The sequence below is a fragment of the Salmo salar genome, chromosome ssa01, assembly GCF_905237065.1.
Source record: "Salmo salar chromosome ssa01, Ssal_v3.1, whole genome shotgun sequence".
NCBI classification, from domain to species: domain Eukaryota; kingdom Metazoa; phylum Chordata; class Actinopteri; order Salmoniformes; family Salmonidae; genus Salmo; species Salmo salar.
This window is the reverse complement of record NC_059442.1, coordinates 70,811,147-70,831,149: the sequence shown is the minus strand read 5'-3', so window position 1 is coordinate 70,831,149 and position 20,003 is coordinate 70,811,147. Positions and strand designations below refer to the sequence as shown.

The following is a 20,003-nucleotide window of genomic DNA, read 5'->3' as shown; positions in this document are numbered from 1 at the left end:
TGTGTTGGTTTTCATGTTCGGCCGGGTATGGTTTCCAATCAGAGGCAGGTGTCTTTCGTTGTCTCTGATTGGAAGCCATACTTAGGCAGCCTGCTTTTCCTTTGGGGTTGTGGGTAGTTGTTTTCCATCTAGTCTAGTGTACCTGACGGGACAGTGTTGGTCGTTTGTTAATTTGTCAAGTGTGTTCATTAAAGAGTTTTAAAATGAGCACAATCCACGCTGCGTCTTGGTCTCCATTTTACGACTGCTGTGACAATTGCCTTACCTCCCTACTCTTCTACATTTGCACACACTGTACATAGATTTTTCTATTGTGTTATTGACTGTACGTGTGTTTATGTGTAACTCTGTGTTGTTGTTTTTTGTCGCACTGCTTTGCTTTATCTTGGCCAGGTCGCAGTTGTAAATGAGAACTTGTTCTCAACTGGCCTACCTGGTTAAGTAAAGGTGAAAAAAATAAAAAATAAAAATGAATGTTTGATTCGTGACACGAAGAGAATGTTTTCCTTTGACATGGTCAGACATTTTCCTCAATGTCCTGGTAACATGTGAGCTGTTTATCTGACATGGTAAAGCCAAGGCTGATGTCCTCATCTGGAACCGCTCTTCATCTCAGCATGTCATAGATAAACTATTATGTGGTCAGTCTTTTCAGCACAGCTCCAGATTCCACAGCTCACACAGTTCATTCTCAGGTACCAGACAATGGCTACACATGTCTATTTATGCAGACAGGTTCACCTTACTTGAATCAGGACTCTCTATGGCTGCGTTGACCAATCACATCAGATCTTTTTCAGAGCTGATGTGATTGGTCAAAAGACCAATTAGTGGAAAGAAATACCTGAATTGGAATGCCTGTGTATGTTTCTCTCTCTTACTGTTCTCTGTGTTTGCCTCTCTCTCTCTCTCTCTCTCTCTCTCTCTCTCTCTCTCTCTCTCTCTCTCTCTCTCTCTCTCTCTCTCTCTCTCTCTCTCTCTCTCTCTCTCTCTCTCTCTCTCTCTCTCTCTCTCTCTCTCTCTCTCTCTCTCTCTCTCTCTCTCTCTCTCTCTCCCAGCCAGCCAGCCAGCCAGCAAAACAGGGTTATAACAGGCCACAGAACAACCCCCTAAGGAATAAAAAAAAAAAAACAACCTCACTGTTGGATGAGTCAACATTTTAATTATCATTTTATACAATAGATTGTACATTTTCACAAGCTATGAAGTAACGTGGATAGCTGAGGGATTGTTTGTTTCCAATCGGTATAAACATTGCAGTTCGTTTTCTTTTAGTTAAACAACCAATGTGATGCAGATGAATACAAATACTCTTGGGGTATTTTATGTCTTCACCTGCCACTTAGTGGGCTCGTTATCCTCCCTCCCCCACAGATTCCAACACATTCATCCTCTGTCTCTGTGAAATATCAGCAATCCAACTGCAGATACCAATGTGTTAAACCACCCAGCTGCCTCCATAGATCAAATGATAGTCTATATCCTTTATTGCATTTCCTATCAACCATGCGATATTATGAACTTTAACCTCTGTGTACGGTCCTATATGCTCCTTACTTGTGCCGGATGTAGCAGCTTAATAAATTAAGGCCAAAATAGTAAAAGATAGAAAAATAACAGGGTATTTACCAAAAAACAATATCATATTTAGGCAACAGCATAAATGTAACTGTGGTAGAATATTTGTTTGCTTAGGAAATACAATAGGAGAGCTACATTGATATCTTAATTTACATTAGTTCCTTCATATGTTTGTGGGCAAGTATGTAGCTTGTTGTAAATCAAAAATGCTATTGTTTAATTTGATGTATTTTATAGGAAATCTGAATCTGATAAAATTGGTAGAATATTTGTTTGCTCAGGAAAAACAATAGGAGAGCTACATTGATATCTTCATTTACATTAGTTCCTTTATACGTATCGGGGCAAATATGTATCTTGCTGTAAAACAAAAATGCTATTGTTTAATTTGATGTATTTTATAGGGAATCTGAATCTGATCAAATTGCTCACAATGCTCCTGAACAGAAGATTATAATCAGACATTTCTAGTCCAATTACTGTTTCAATCAAGTACATACATATATCATTTTAATGCCCAGTAAATAACATGTAATATATATTATGTTTTGAAAAGCCACACGAACCCAAGCAGCATGTCATAAATGCTTTAAAATGTCCAAAGGCTAAAGTAATTGGCTGCACATGCCACATGTAAGTGTGAGGTGACTGTGTTGGGTGGTCCACATGAGCAAATTATTACTTCAAATGTATCTTTTTATTTGCACATTTCATTTGAGAGTTAAATATGATTATGTTACAAGGTTGATACTTTCTCAGCAATTCTCAGGAGACATACAAAATGCTACAATATACATACAAGAGTCACATGTTCTGCGTCAGCTGGACTCAGATGCCAATCGTTATTTATAAGCCTTCGCTCCAATAAGATTGACAGTTTTATTGTAAAGGCAATATGACAACACATTGAGCAGATGTATGCTAGTCTATTGAATAATTGTGTGTAATTACAGTGTCATACAATAAAGCTTTGATCATGAGAATCAATCTCTCGTGAGCTGATACAATTCTTAAAGTCATCATCTGTACGGCTGTTGCCAAGAGCTCCACAGCTCTTTACGATGCTTACAGAGCAGTTAGAGTCCAGCGCTCACAAACTCATTCAGGTAGGAATGTGTCTACCAGAAACCCTACATCCATTCCTCCCTTTCATCCAGTATAGAGAAAATATGTCAAACTACTTTGAAAGACCAAAACAATGTCCAATTCCACCATGTACAATCACCATATCACCCAACCCAACACTCAAATAGCTCCATGTACATTTTAGGGAGCCTTTACATGTGGGCGTGAGTGTGTACTGTATGTGTGTGCTGGTCTTTGCGCGTGTGCTTTTTGCATGCATGTATGAGCCTGAGCTACAATGTCAACGTGAGTTCTTAATATGTGTGTTTTGCTGCAGCAGGCTGAGTTGGTGACACAAATGTGGCACCCAACAGAACACGGGGTTCTGTAGCCATTTTACTGTAAATCAAAGGTTCTAAAGCCAAGGTTCTGTGGTCTAACCGTCTATACTGCCTGAGCTCTGTGCCAACATAGCCCCATCCACATCTTCAAATTCTTTCTTCTCAAATGTGAAAGGATGGCAGACACCATATCAAAACACACACGCACGCCACACAAGAGATATATTGAAAAAGCTGCCTCATGTAAACCATTGCGATCAAAGTGATGGGGAATTTTTGCCTCAGCCTCAACACACAAACTCACTTAGATAAAAGCGCCTGCTTAATGACAATACCATTATTAATACATTAGATCCCATGTGAAGGACTCGTACCAGGAACTGCCCAAAAGCCACCAGCCATTGTGTATTTGAATGTAGCAATGCATTCTCATGATCGCCCAGTGACCGACATAGAAGCTTTTCCCTTCATAAAACAAAAACGAGAGAAAACAGAGCAAAACTGAGTTACACTGAGATCACTTTAGCACACTTCAACGTAATGCTTCTTCAAACTAGAATTAAAAAAGGAATCAGAGAGAAGGGAAAGAAAAATACAACAGGTGTACTGGGAACAGAGAATATCATTTCTTATTTATACAAATTGAGTCTGTCCATGTTTTCGAAATGCAGCATGGCTACAAGACTGCTGTGGGGTAGAGTGCTGCCAGGGTGCAGTGTAGCAGCGCGGCCAACAGGAGCAGCAGTGAGTATAGGTGTGCCTGAGATGACGGCAGCCCGGCTGAATTCCTGGAGATGGAGTTGGATATACCGGGGTCGTCGATCTGTGGGTCCTGTGGAGGGAGGGACAGAGAATTGAAACAATTTGACAAATCATAACGATCAGTTTTTCCCTGGTTGCATCAAAAACCTGCATTTAAAGTGTCCACATTTGTGATCTCTTGGGGCTACACGCCCCAACACTATATCAAATACACATTTTCAATTAGAGAAAGGTGACATAATCCAAACCAAATTAGAAAGTCTTAATAACACCACAAATATGTGATTAAATTGGCAGACTAGACTGGAAAGTAAAAAAAAAGAAGCTTGTTTTGAGAACTAAAATGCCAGGGTGGCTCTGTCATATCCATGTGTTGCTTTGGAGGTGAGATGAAAAGCTCTTTGATGCACTAATGAATTGCTGAGCTGAAAAGGGGCCATGTCTTCTCAGGCTGTTTGAACCTGCCACTGCCTCCTTAAATGTCACTCCATGGAATAATGCAGCTTTATTATGTACAATGACATTTACTGAACTTTGAAGAGCACTAGATAAGCAATGCTCACATTTCAGCCCCGAGGACTACAAAGACCATGGGCATGTGTGCAGAAGGGGTCGCCTTGACTTCCTTATGTGGGTCTGTGTCATGAGGTTAGGGTCCAAGTAGTAATTACCTTAATCTTTCCTCTTAATTGAAAATCTACACTACTGTTCATACATAGTTTTACATAGATCCCGACTGATTAGGTAGGACCTACTCACATTTTCTGGATAGGCCGTACGGTCAGGACAACCTCATGGTCTTAGTCATGATGAATTGTGAGTTGATAGTTATGGCTTAAAGTTAGATTAATATTTTTTTCTCAAACAAAGTTCATTAGCATAATCAAACTATGCTCTCCACTTACCACGCAAAGCACCCCATCGATTGAGATGTTAGACTTCAGTTTCTGTGCCTGTAAAACCAAGAGAAACATGGTCAAAATCACCATACTGTGTGTAGCAGGAATTTATGCGCTCGTCTAAGTGATTGTAAACAGTGATGAACCATGGGTAGTGCTCAACATCAGTGATTTGTTGCTTTGGAATAATATAAAATACATATGCCATTCAACAGGAGCTTTTATCCAAAGTGACTTAGTCATGTGTGCATACATTTTTCGTATGGGTGGCCGCGGGAATCAAACCCACAATCCTGGCATTGCAAGTGCCATCCTTTACCAACTGAGCCATACAGGACCATTTTCTACTGACATACATGTCGCCATTGATGCTCTTACAGTTTTTCGATTCAGTTGTTACAGATGACTTCCCGGACCAGGTTGTATGAGGAAACGTCTCTGATCCCAGTTAAATCTCAGCGCTTTTCCACTTCTAAAACCTTTTATTTATGTGCCTCGAACAACAGCTTGGCTGCTCTAGGTAATGTCGTATGATGAGGCCAGTCATCTGGTATTCACAGGGCCTCAAGTGGACAAAGACCTTGAAGGGAAACTGCTTTTGTCAACAGTGAAACAAAAGTGATGATTTACATGACAGGGTTGCGTTCAGTGCCCTATGTGAGCCAGTCGCTCTAATGCTTTACAATACTTACCGTTTTCCATTTAGTGGGAGCTAGAAAAAACTGTGTGTGTGTGTGTGTGTGTGTGTGTGTGTGTGTGTGTGTGTGTGTGTGTGTGTGTGTGTGTGTGTGTGTGTGTGTGTGTGTGTGTGTGTGTGTGTGTGTGTGTGTGTGTGTGTGTGTAGGTCTGACAGTATAATATACTGAACAAAATTATGAACGCAACATGCAACAATTTCACTATAAGGAAATCAGTCAATTAAAATAAATAAATTAGGCCCTAATCTATGGATTTCGCATGACTGGGCAGTGGCGCAGTTATGGTTGGGCCTAGAAGGGCATAGGCCCACCCACTGGGGAGCCAGGCCCAGCCAATCAGAAGTAATTTTTCCCCACAAAAGGGCTTTATTACAGACAGAAATGAAGAAGCTGGATGTGGAGGTCCTGGCCTAACGTGATTACACGTGGTCTGCGTTTGTGAGGACAGTTGGACGTACGGCCAAATTCTCTAAAAGTAAGCTGGAGGTAGTTTATGGTAGAGAAATGAACATTCAGTTCTCTGGCAACAGCTCTGGTGGACATTCCTGTAGTCAGCATGCCAATTCCCCCAAAACTTGAGACATCTGTTGCATTGTGTTGTGTGACAAAACTGCACATTTTAGAGTGGCCTTTTATTGTCCCCAGCACAAGGTGCACCTGTGTAATGATCATGCTGTTTAATCAGCTTCTTGATGTGCCACACCTGTCAGGATTATCTTGGCAAAGGATAAATGCTCAATTACACTAACTTTTTGTGCATATGGAACATTTCTGGGATCTTTTATGTCATCTCATGAAACATGGGACCAACACTTTCCATGATGCGTTTATATTTTTGTTCAGTATAAATGTTACTGCAAGTATTACCCCTAGAGCCATGGGGAATATGGCACAGGGCAGGCATGATAATGCAGTAATTCAGCGAGTCTGGACTATTACGAAGTGTTTATGTGGAGTAATATGTACTTTGTGAAGAAAACACATTAAGACCAACCAACTTGGCAATTCAAGTTAGACTGATAACTAGTCCTGATCAGTGTAATGTGGGAGTGTAGAAGACAGTGTGGTGTGTGGATTTGGCTGTAGTGGGAGTTGGATGGGACACAGTAGAGGGAAATTAGAGATGTTTGTCATTGCCCACTGAATGGAATCCAGAGCTGTCGCACAATTAATTTCTCTCCCGCTGGCCTAAACCATCAATCAGCTTGACTGGGCATGCTGTTATTGTTTCATACATCAGCATGCATTATCTACGGGATTTCATGGGGAACGGAGGAGAATCAGACCTGTATCCTTTGCGAGTACATGCGTATGTATGTGTAGGGTGTTGAATACCAATAACCTGTAACCAGATTATAACCAAGTAAAAAATGTTCTATAACAATTTATATAGTTCTATCCTTGAGCTGTTCTTGTCTATTCATGTTCTGTATTATGTCATGTTTCATGTTTTGTGTGGACTCCAGGAAGAGTAGCTGCTGCTTTGGGGATCCTAATAAAATACCAAATACCAAAATACAACCTGTCTTTATAACCAGTTTCACCCACTGGCGATGTTGATGCAGAAATGCTGTTTGAATATGTTTGATACAGACTTGTCTAAAGGCAGCTAAGCCATTTTCAATTGAGTTAACTATTCATAAGTAAAACTGAATCACCTCTGTGGTTCACAGTGAATAATCTGTTTTGCTGCTCTTAACTGTCAGGCCCAGGTTGGGGAGCGCTACAGGCCCTGCTGGGCTCAGCAGCAACACAACAGACTCTCCTTGCTATTGTTCCTGGTGCTGAGATATGCTGGGAGCCACCTGACTTTGTTGAATCTCTGATGTGGGACAAAAGGCATTTCTGCCTGTGCCACTTTCAATCCACACAAAGAGAGGAAAATCGCTCTCACCGGATACAAGACAAAGAGAACCCTTCCTAATTCAGTTTGAAGCTTAAGGTCACAAAGAGAATGAAAAAAATTACTTCCTGGCAGTTTGAGGTATACACAGTAGAGCTAAATTTGATTTGCGAAAATATATAAAATGAAAGACAAAAAAAAACATATTGCTAGCTGCTTACGTGGGAAGTTCCAAAGTTGTCTTTTGACTAGAAGTCTAGTGGGGTCCTGAGTCATTGGTTTTTCACAAGTGCTACAGCTGTCTGCCAGTGCCAGTATAGAGGGTTTGTAATCGATGAGGAGAGGAGAGAGGAGTGAGTGTTCTGACAGGCCCGTCCCCTGAGTGTGTGATTAGAAAGAGCTTGTCTGCCTCCGACAGCCGTTCCTGCTCAACACACGCTCCAGAGCAAACAGGGCTAATACAGGAACACACACTCTCATTAACTTCAGCTTGACACGCCACGCGCACAGCGCCAACAGCACTAACTCGCCAATACACCAGCCTCATTATCAGCTTAGTGTGTATGTGTTGTGTGTGTGTGTGTGTGTTTGTGGTGTGTGTGTGATGTGAGATAAATACACATTTGCTAAAACCATACAATAGTTTTGCATGCGCATCTGTGTGGGAAGGATGATTGCCTCCTGCACTTGTGTGTTGTGTGATGTGTGTGTCCTTGCAAAGTGAGCACTTTCATTTGATTAGAGAATGTGTGTATCTATGACAGAACTCTGGACAGACCTAATACTGTGAGCTTCCCAAGTCTGAACATTAGTGTCAGTTATATCACATTGCTAATGTACAACTGGGTTTGCTTTGTTGAAGCCATTCACACTGATCAAGGTACAATCTTAGATGTTAATCTTAATAACCATCAACCATCCTAACAGTGCGCTCTGATACAGCACAAGTCTCTGTCCCCTGATGTAAATGTAAGATCCATCTCCAGCAGGTCATCTAAGCCAGGACATCATCACAGAGATAACCCCCGCTCCACCCCTGGGCCTGCACACTATCTCCCATCCAGATCAATCTGGGTAATATATCCTAATCTGTACCATTAGCATATGAATGCCCTATCAAATGGTGCAGGCCGAGCAGCCAGGGACGCAGGACCTCATCAGGCGAGGGGTCGGCTGGCTGGCGGTCAGGCTAGCGGTCATCCATGTTAATGGGAGCTGGGTGGCAGTAGGTGACATTTAGATCAGACCACACGTCACCTTGTCGGTGACACCACCGTGCCTTTTTTACCGAGGTGAATGAAGCCTGCACACTGGTCATGTGTGATTCTCCAGGGCGCTAGAGTGTGTGTATGCTGTGCATGTGATGAAGTACATCTAGTGTGTCTGCTGTTGGAGTGAGTGTTTGAGCTGCAGTGTGTAGCAGGATGTGCTGACTGACTGAAGGACAGTGTCTAGCTATGAGAATGACTCCACTCAGTGTCTAGCTATAGCACTAATAGGCCAGGATAACAATTCAATATATGTGCCTCAGACTCCTATACAACTGTTAGTCCATTACAAGTTAATGCAGGCTCTGCTGAAAAAAAGCAGTATTGGTTCTCAAAAGGGCTACCCAGCTAGCATATAATGTTCTTAGAACCATATGTTTCTCAGAGTTGGGTGAGAGTGTGGTTGTCCTGTGGTTATTTTGCGTACAACCTTCCCACAACTTTCTGGGAATGGTGTAGGATAGTTGCTTGGTTTTGGAAAATTCTCTGCACATTTAAGGAACTTAACAAAAAACGTTATTTTCTTGGCATTTAATTATTTCATTAATGTTATTGGAACGTTCTCCAACTGTTTTGACATTGGGAATGTTTTCAAATAGTTCAGAGAACGTTAAGAAACCACGTTCTTCTGTGGAAATGTCAGTACTTCAGCATAAACACCCATTCGGCACGCACTGTTTCAGTTTCAATTACTCAATATTTTTAACAAAAACGGACGACTGTAACTAAGGCCGGGAATGCAATCAAAGGGCAATGATCTCAAGTCAGTCATAATGTGGATAATAGGCTAGTGCACATGTGTCAAACAAGCCCTGTGGACCAACTAGGACACACATAAATTAGTATAAATGAGTCAACAGTTGAGTCATCTACTTTATGAAATTACCACGCTCCCATCGGTGACTCAACTTCGATTGTAATGCTGTCCTGTGTCCCATGTCCTGCGCAGCAGAGGGAAAGTGTACAGACACATGCCACAGTCCTAGCTAGGCTACTAAAATGTTGTAGTCTGGCTTTGGTTTTTAAAGCTTGACAATGAATACCCCCCCCCAAAAAAAAAAAAACTGCAACAAAAGACAATGCAAAGGAGAAACATGTAGCTCTATTACAACTACAATACACAATATGTAAAAATACTATATAGAGCATCCTATGTACATAAGTGGACATTATAAAGGGCCATATTTATTCTAATAAAACAATGGACAGTTTTTTTTTGTTTTGTAAAAATGAATAAGCTATGTCTGGCCTGGGAATTCAATGTGTTTTTTCAATTTGGCCTGTGTGTTGATTGAGTTTGACACCCCTGGGCTAGCGTATCTATTTATGTAGCTAGCTATTTATTTAGCAAGCTAAAAACATGGAGCCTTACGTTAGCTGGCTAACTAGTTGCTGGGAGGATATCAAGTCATTGGAGGAGTGGGTGAGTGACCAACTTATTTTGGTGGCTACAGCTGTGAATCGCTTTGCTAGCTAACTAGCTTGAAGGACTGTTATCCACAGTTAGCATATATCTTATTTGTCAATCAAATATAATTGGCATCGATAAAATAAATGGGCAGGCAGGCAATTTCCCATTCAGTTATCAAAACATAGCTTGGGAAAGCATGCATTGGCAGGCAAACTGCAGAAGGACGAGCAGGCTGCTATTCCCCATTGTTGATCAGTGCAATTTTGATGTCAAACTAGCTGAAAACTTTTGAGAGGATTTATTTAATGTTCCCTAGTTAGATTTTATCTCATCTCGCTCTGGCAAGCATTAGTTGTTGATCTTGTTGTTGTTGATGTGCATAGGCAACTAAGGGAGAAATAGCCTACCTTGTCATGGTTATTTGATCAATAGGACTGTGAAGTTGCCAAATGTAAGAGGATTCCTGTGGTATTTACATATTTGCAGAAATCCATTCAGGTTTATTTTGTGGCTTTTGGTGAATGCGTTCTAATGATCTAATGTCACACTGTTGCTACTGCCTGTAAACACACAGTCCAGTTCAAAGGGAATGATGGCAGGTCGGGTGGCAAATGGCTTATTTGCATATAGGCCTACTGATTGGCTATGGCGCACCGGTCTGCGCAGACTCTGGTCCTGGACAAGACATATGTTTTTATTAGGTTTTATGTACTGCAGTGTCTATTAATTGTCAAAACGCATGGCCGCTTTCCCACTCTATATTGCTAATTCAAGTTCTCAAATTGTTCCAAGAACGTGAAGAAACAACGTTCTTTTGTGTGAATTTCAGTACTTCAGCATAACGTTTCCTACATGTTTCCTCATGGTTCTATTTAAAGTCATGTTCTCCAATTGTTCTGAGAACTTTCCATAAGAAAACTTTCCATAAAAACGACAAGAAAACTTTAGTAACTTTCATAGAACGTTCTAAGAATGTTATTTAAAAACATATACATTCCATTCTCAGCATCAACAAACCTCTCTATCCTCTATCTCGTTAAGTGTGTTCAGGTGTGTTGGCCTCGCCCACTAATTGGCCACACCTGATCTTAATAAATGCTTGTTTCCTTCTAAATGAGTTCTGTTTGAATAGACTAAAATGAACAGCTTTGTATGCATAAATAAACATGGCATGTTAGCTCCATTCTGGTGGCGAAGTGGAATAATTCCATGAGAATAGAAGATTATAGTTTTGAATCTCACTGATGCCGTGTCACAATAAAAAAGAAATGTGTTTGCATGATTAATGCCTAAGGAAATTCATTTCCGTGTATCCTATCTGTGCTTGGAGTTCAAAAAGGTTAACCCTAAATAAGCTAGCAGTGTTATTAAAAGTTGTATTAAAACATTAATGAAAGTTTCAAGGAAGTTATTCAAAAACCTCAAAATAATCTATAATTTCCATTCTCAGAGCGTTAGGAAAACCTTCAAGGAACCAGAGTAAAACTTTCTCAGAACCTCCCTGCAACCTAAGAATAAACGTTCCCACAATATGCAAAAATGTCACTTCTGTTATCAAAATGTTTAAAAAATATTACGTTTTACCAGTCAGGAAACTTATGGCTTTGTTCTCAGAACCAACTTTCAAGGAACCAAATGTGCTAGCTGAATACTCTACAGATTTGTTCTACCTCATTAAATCAATATTGCTTAAATTAAGCCAGTGCCATCTTAAAATAGTTCCCTAAGATTAGATGCTGGGCCGTAGGCCCCCAGGACAGGAGATCCATGGGGCATGAAATCACTTCTCACTGTGTGTCATAGCTGCTAGAGCCCTCACCTGCAAGCTGCCACAGAAGTGGTAAAGGGACTCGTCTCCTGTGTTGAGATGGTTGGTGTTTGTGGCGGCATCCAGTGAGTTGGAGGAGCGGTCCTTAGCCTTCTGGGAAGGAGTGGTGGTGGAGGTGGTGGTCTGCACTGGAGGCATGGGCTGCCACACTCCCACGTCTGTCCCATTCCCAAATGCGTGGATGGCTTTGCCTACAGATAGACCAGACTCTGTGTTAGACTACTACACCAATGTTGCATTGGGAGAAGAGATTGAGAGAGAAAGTATACATTTTTCCACATTTTGTTGTGTTACAGCCTGAATTGAAAATGAATTAAATATAGATTTTGTGCGACTGGCTTACACACATTTTTTTTTTTTATTTATTTTTTTGTTTTTTTTTACAAATTAAATAAAAATCAAAAGCTGAAATGTCTTGAGTCAATAAGCATTCAACCCCTTTGTTATGGCAAGCCATTAATAAGTTCAGGAATAAATATGTGCGTAACAAGTCACATAATGTGCGTAACAAGTTGCAATAATGGAGTTTAACATGATTTTTTTGACTACCTCAGCTCTGTACCAAACGGAGTCGAGCAGTGAATGTCAAACACAGATTCAACCACAAAGACCAGGGAGGTTTCCAATGCCTCGCAAAGAAGGGCACCCATTGATAGATGGGTAAAAAAGCAGACATTGAATATCCCTTTGAGGAATTGAGCTACTGTAAGCACAGGCAAAATCCTAGAAGAACACCTGGTTCAGTCTGCTTTCTACCAGAAACTGGGAGATGAATTCAGCTTTCAGCAGGATAATAACTTGAAACACAAGGCCACATCTACGCTGAAGTTGCTTACCAAGAAGACAGTGAATGTTCCTGAGTGGCCGAGTAACAGTTTTGACTTAAATCTACTTGAAAATCTATGGCAAAACATGAAAATGGTTGTCTAGCAATGATCAATAACCAATTTGACAGAGCTCAAAGAATTTTGTAAATGTTGCACAATCCAGGTGTGGAAAGCTCTAACAGACTTACCCAGAAAGACTCACAGCTGTAATGGCTGACAAAGGTGTTTCTACAAAGTATTGACTCAGGTGTGTGAATACTTATGTAAATGACATATTTCTATGTTTAATTTTCAATACATTTGGAAAAATGTCTAAAAATAGGTTTTCAATTTGACATTATGGGGTATTGTGTGTAAATATATTTCATCAATTTTGAATTCAGGCTGTAACACAACAAAATGTGGAAAAAGTCAAGGGGTGCGAATACTTTCTTAAGGTACTGCATAAGGATAGAGGTGGGCCTTGAGGGTGAAGGAGAAGAAGCAAGATTGTGAATGCAGATATTCCAAATTTATGTGCAGCATATGTGTGGCGTTCTGTGCCGTTTAAGAGATTTTTTTAATGAGCATGGCATACTTATATTACAGCATTTTGGATGACTGTCATTCATATTCCATTCACCCAGCTCAATGGAACATCGATAGGTATAGGCTACTACATGATACTCAAATGTTCCCTATACACAGCATGAGGTTGCTACAACCTAGCCTATGAATGAAAGTTTACAACATACTGTAGGTGCACAGGTCAAGAGAAATTTGAGTAATCAAGGTGACAGGCAATGACACTTTCAATACCGCCTTTCACACTCTTGCCTGCATCTAGATGATCTAGGGCGTAATCATTTGTCCAACAGTTGCAAACAATATTTTCAGGTATGTTTATCCCCATTTCGTTCTGTTTGCTTCCATTTAAAAAACTTTCAATAAAATCACCGGAATGAATACACCCCTGATCACACACAAATAGAGTTCACTTTCATAGCAGCCACATACAAACAGCATGACCCCATTGATTGTATAATTCCTTCTCGCATCTATGCACTCTCCTCTTCTCATGTTTTATCTTTGCTTGTGGACGTCAGTGCACAACACATCAGCTGTTCGTGACCAGCCAAAACAAAAATTCCAAGACAAAACTTTATATCATAACCACTAACCACAGCTTACATTGTTGTCACCATATTAGCTAATGTCAAAGTCAACATGGCTACTAGAACTAACGTATTAGTAAACCTGCTACAATCATGCAGTAGAGTTTAGTTACTGTAGTAAGCAGTTTATCAGTGACACAGCCCCAGTGACGATACATTTATAAATCTAAAAGATTACCTTGACTTGGAAGAGTTCTAGTGTTTGATAGCCATAGCCAGCTAGCTAACATAAACTCAGAAAAAAAAGAAACGTCCGTTTTTTAGGACCCTGTCTTTCAAAGATAATTCGTAAAAATCCAAATAACTCCACAGATCTTCATTGTATAGGGTTTACACACTGTTTCCCATGCTTGTTCAATGAACCATAAACAGTTAATGATCATACACCTGTGGAACGGTTGTTAAAACACTAACAGCTTACAGACGGTAGGCAATTAAGGTCACAGTTATGAAAATGTAGGACACTAAATAGGCCTTTCTACTGACTCTGAAAAACACCAAAAGAAAGATGCCCAGGGTCTCTGCTCATCTGCATGAACGTGCCTTAGGCATGCTGCAAGGAGGCATGAGGACTGCAGATGTGGCCAGGGCAATAAATTGCAATGTCCGTACTGTGAGTCACCTAAGACAGCGCTACAGGGAGACAGGAAGGACAGCTGATCGTCCTCGCACTGTAACAACACCTGCACAGGATCGGTACATCCGAACATCACACCTGACAGGTACAGGATGGCAAAAACAACTGCCCGAGTTACACCAGGAACGCACAATCCCCCCATCAGTGCTCAGACTGTCCGCAATAGGCTGAGAGAGGCTGGACCGAGGGCTTGTAGGCATGTTGTAAGGCAGGTCCTCACCAGACATCACTGGCAACAACGTCGCCTATGGGCACAAACCCACCATCGCTGGACCAGACAGGACTGCCAAAAAGTTCTCTTCACTGATGAGTCGCGGTTTTGTCTCACCAGGGGTGATGGTCAGATTCGTGTTTATCGTCGAAGGAATGAGCGTTACACTGAGGCCTGTACTCTGGAGCGGGATCGATTTTGGAGGTGGAGGGTCCGTCATGGTCTGGGGCAGTGTGTCACAGCAGCATCGGACTGAGCTTGTTGTCATTTCAGGCAATCTCAAAGCTGTGCGTTACAGGGAAGACATCCTCCTCCCTCATGTGGTACCCTTCCTGCAGGCTCATCCTGACATGACCCTCCAGCATGACAATGCCACCAGCCATACTGCTCGTTCTGTGCGTGATTTCCTGCAAGACAGGAATGTCAGTGTTCTGCCATGGCCAGCGAAGAGCCCACATCTCAATCCCATTGAGCACGTCTGGGACCTGTTGGATCGGAGGGTGAGGGCTAGGTCCATTCCCCCCAGAAATGTCCGGGAACTTGCAGGTGCCTTGGTGGAAGAGTGGGGTAACATCTCACAGCAAGAACTGACAAATCTGGTGCAGTCCATGAGATGCTGTCAAGAAACACTGGCATGTTTTATCATTGGAACCAGCTTTGCCTGCTGAATTTAAGAATCCACCACTTATAAGAGAGGTTGCAATTTACGCGATAAATTGGTCCATGCCAACTGCCAGCAACAAAAGAAAATCAGCCAGGCTCTTTCACGCCCTCTTCCGAATGGTAGGTATAAATGCAGAGGTTGCACAAGGTGCAACAATATGATGAAGTGTTACTATTTCTGCCACCCACATACAGGAATACAGTTGTTATGTTATCTACATGATTAAATGTCCATGTGGGCTGTGTAATGCAAGTAAAACCTCTCGTTCTCTCAAACAGAGAATTAGTGAACATAAAAGTTCAATCAGGAGAAACGACAGGGATTATCCAGTCAAAGAACATTTGAATGACCAAAAACATGACATTTCTACCTTTAGATTTTGTGGCACAGAGAAAGTTACGATATCAGACAGGGGAGGTGATATAAATAGTATTCAGAGCAAAAGAGAATGTTTGTGGATTTTCACCCTCCAGACATTTTTCCTAAAGGTCTTAATGATGAAATGCCTATGTATGTTATGTTGTAAATGTGAACATGAAATAATGCCCCCATTTCAGATTACTCTGACGTTTTTCTTGCGCTGTACCCAGTGATTTATGAAAACTTGCTTGGTGGGTCGATGTCCTGATTGTGGTTTTACAGACGTGTTTAATACGTTTTATGTACACACTTTATTAGAATATTTATGAAATGCACATTGTTATATTTGGTAACATTACTTATTTTCCTCGATTCCAACCCCATTCAATGCATGGAACGGATGTAGGTGGATCTATGTCTACATAAGGGTGCTAATTAAAAAAAACTCCATGGCCTTGAGGCCGATATCTAAAGCTTTTTAAAGAGCAGTGATACTATCAAGAGCAGTGTGTGGGTTTCTTTTTTTTTCTCATCTTATTCAACTGTTAGCATGTACCTGAAAAAAGATAAGTCAGATGTGCGAGTGCCCTTTGAATTTTTAAGTAAGTAAAAGTGAAAAACATACAAATATAGCTAGCTTTCTCTCTCTCTTGCTTCTCCTTCATTTTTTAATAAATTAATTTGTTCAAAACTGTTCAACTATTGTCTTTATGAGTCAACAACAAAACACATTTTATGCACTGCAGTGCTAGTTAGTTGTAGCATGTTTCAGTACTAGATTAATTCTCTTATCCTTTGATTGGGTGGACAACATGTCAGTTCATGCTGCAAGCGCTCTGATAGGTCGGAGGATGTCTTTTGGAAGTTGTTATAATTAAGTCTATGGAAGAGGGTTCTCACCCCCTTCCAGAGGAGGATGGAAACTAGCTGTCCTCCGGCTACACCATGGTGCTACCCTAGAGAGTGCTGCTGACGCTACTGTAGACCTTCACTGCAAAACAGTGTGTTTTAATAAATTATTTGTTGACATATGTATATATTTAGTATAGTTTTATCTTAAAATTATATCTTTTTTAATGTTTCACTATTTGTATTTTTATTAAATTCACTGAAGAGGATGTTCCTGCTCTTCCACCTCTGAGGAGACTCCACTGGTGTGTGAGAGAGAGAGAGAGAGAGAGAGAGAGAGAGAGACAGACAGACTACATCTAAGTCCAAAACAAAAAGCTTTTCATAAAGCCATTACTGGAGTAAAACACTATCCATTATTAAGCAATCTTTTCCAAACACTATGGAATAGGTGGGAGAGAACAATCAAATTATATGGAATTACACTGGGGGAAAAACTCTAGTGAGTGTGCTTTAGTTTGACTGAGCCGAGGGATATGAATATGTTAGCTAGGGACATAATAATAATAACAAAGTGATGATGAGGCTATTTACCCTATCCATTAGTGTGCATACAATGCACCTGGTCTATCTATGAAGTAAAGCAGACAGGGAGATCTGAAGATAGATGGACCAGAGTTATGCACCGCTTTTCCTACTCTTTTCTTTTTGTTTGTTTTAATTGTCAGCTCATTTAGGCTGGAATCTTCTAGGGCTGTAAAGTTCTCTGGCACCGCCACACCTCTCAAAGGCTGGCTGTGAGCGAATAAATTAGAGCTGATTTCATTATCTTGCTGTGAAGAAAGCGGGTGTGCCTCTGAGCCTATCCTAGTGGCCTAATGCTTTGTGCTAGCACAGCAGCGGCCTGATGAGCGTATTGAATTTGTTGATATGGTCTTTTACGGTGCTTTGTTCTCCAACAAAGACTAATTAGAGACACAGCATTAGACTGTGTTGTCTGTCACGACTGATGAGGTGCTTCTCTTGTTTGGGCTCGTATTTAGGCATAAAGCTTGTGCTGTGAAACATGAGTTTAGCTCCCATTTAGCTCTAGCTCAATGTCAGAGGTTTCAATGGAGTTTGAGGAACCCTGCTGAAGCAATCAGCAGCAGTTGAGAAATACTGACATGTATTACCTACCAGTCAAGCCCCTGAGAATACATACCGTATACACCCCTAATAGGATGAGTGTTTTCCTACAGGCGTCTACTACAAACTGGACACATAGAAACTGTGTCCTGTTCTTGCTGACAGATGAGTGGGGTTGAATAATGGGCCTACTCTGCAAACACCATGTCTAAGCAATGTTAGAATCCAGACACACAGGTAGGCCAGGCAGGCTGCTCCAGCTGCACAGGAATGCAGTGTTTGTCTTACCAAAAGCAGAGAGTAGATAGAGCCCATGTTTAAACACAGGGAATATCACACTGTGTGCAAACAGCCCCGAATCTGCACAATCTGCCACTTAATCGTTTCCCTGACAGGAAAAAGTAATTTACCCGACCTTCAACAAGTGCAAACAGCAAATGGGTAAACATGATATCATATCACTCAGTGACATTTGCATCAGCCAAAACACTGACAGACTGAGGCATTAGTGTACAGTGGCCCTCTGTTGAGTCAAACAAATAGGCCCAGGTGAGGTAACACCACATTCAAATAGTTAACGATTAACATTGACTTTATTGCAATAGTCCGAGTTCTTGGGTTTACTTTGCCTAGTCATATTGAACCAAGATGTAATCAATCAGTATAGGGATTGGATTTGCTACTGAAGGATACAGTTAAAGGGAGTAGTTCAGTCAATCCTCCCCTCTCTTTAAAGAGAGATGTTTTTTTTTTTTTACCAGGTAAGTTGACTGAGAACACATTCTCATTTACAGAAATAACCTGGGGAATAGTTACAGGGGGATGAATGAGCCAATTGTACACTGGGGATGATTAGGTGGCCAGATTGGGAATGTAGCCAGGACACTGGGGTTAACACCCCGACCTTTACAGTAACTGCCATAGGATCTTTAATGACCACAGAGAGTCAGGACACCCAATGTCCCATCCAAAAGACAGCACCCTACACAGGGTAATGTCTCCAAACACTGCCCTGGGGCTTTGGGATATTTTTGTAGACCAGAGGAAAGGGTGCCTCCTACTGGCCCTCCAACACCACTTCCAGCAGCATCAGGTCTCCCATAAGGGGGCTGACCATGACCAACCCTGCATAGCTTCAGAAGCAAGCCAGCAGTGGAATACAGGGTGGTATGCTGCTGGCATGCCTATTGTCATCGCTGAACAAAGATGTATGACAAATACTGAACCACCATCACTGTACTGGACTAAAGAATGGTGTGAGAGAACAATAGTCATTTACTCTGTTGAGGGAAATTCAGTTGAGGATCCTTAACCAGGAATAATATATGCTTAGAATGAGTAGACACAATTCAGCAGCTACGCTTTGTCTACTAATGCCTTCTAAAAGAGACTAAAAGGCCCCCTGGTTAAGGGCATGGAGCAAGGCCCTGTCACAGCTCCGGAGCCACACCAGCACTGACGGGTGTGTGAGAGTGCATCTGTCACTGTGTTAGTGCCGTCCCAGCTTAATGAAATGGGAGAGTAGAGGAAGATAGAGAGAGTCTACTACTATTACTTTTATTTATTATTATTCATATTACTATTGTTGTAGTTGCTGTTCATGTTAATATCATTACCACTACTACTACTATTACTTTTATTATTATTTATTTATTACTGTTAGTCCAATCATTGCTGTTATGTATGTACTTTGGCAATGCAAGTCATTTAACTTTACATGTCAATAAAGTCTATTGAATTGAATTGAATTGAGAGAGAGGGAGAGTGTGAGAGAGGGAGAGAGAGAGAGAGAGAGAGAGAGAGAGAGAGAGAGAGAGAGAGAGAGAGAGAGAGAGAGAGAGAGAGACGGCGAGGGCACAACCATGCCTTGGCATCTCTGAGGAAATCAGAGGCTAGGCTATCTGCTTGTGCCATCAAACCCCTGCAACTTATCCAGAATGCCACAGCCCGTCTGGTGTTCAACCTTCCCAAGTTTGAAACATGTCACCCTGTTTGTTCGCACTCTCCACTGGCTCCCAGAACTGCCTCTCCCTACCTTAAGTCTATGCTCAACACTTCCACTTCTCTTTTCTTACTAGCACTGAAAAGTGTTACTTACTATGACAGTGATTTGTAGTCGTCTTACCTAGCTACCTTAAGATGAATGCATTAACTGTAAGTCCCTCTGAATAAATGTCTACTAAATGACAAAAATGTACATTTTAAATGGGATAGAGGGAGAGATGGACACAGTTTAATTCGGAAAAACTTCACAGGCTCTTCCTGGATGTCTTGAGGAGCCCAGAGACATGTAGTGACAGAGCGAAACACCCCGAATAACCACAGTAGCTTGACCTCTCAATGGTAGTTTCGGAAATCACAGACCTACACTGTGAAAAGTGGGATGACGCTGTTGTTAATCTGAAGTGTTTATACTGATTGGAATAATTGAAAATTACGCTTTGATATGTTCAACCTAATCTATTCACTTTGCCTGA

General features: G+C 41.2%; 1 protein-coding gene across 1 annotated transcript in view; it reads right to left on the bottom strand.

Annotated features, from left to right (window-relative positions):
* Positions 1-1,142: 1,142 nt before the first annotated feature.
* LOC106607942 (GDNF family receptor alpha-1) overlaps positions 1,143-20,003 on the bottom strand; it is a 96,869-nt gene continuing 78,008 nt past the window's right edge. Inside the window, exons 7-9 of the mRNA XM_014205442.2 lie at positions 11,688-11,887; positions 4,655-4,702; positions 1,143-3,819 (exon numbers count right to left, since the gene is read on the bottom strand). Of these exons, the coding sequence (XP_014060917.1) occupies positions 3,664-3,819; positions 4,655-4,702; positions 11,688-11,887 (404 nt within the window). The 3' untranslated portion in view covers positions 1,143-3,663. The remainder of the gene's footprint in view (positions 3,820-4,654; positions 4,703-11,687; positions 11,888-20,003) is intronic.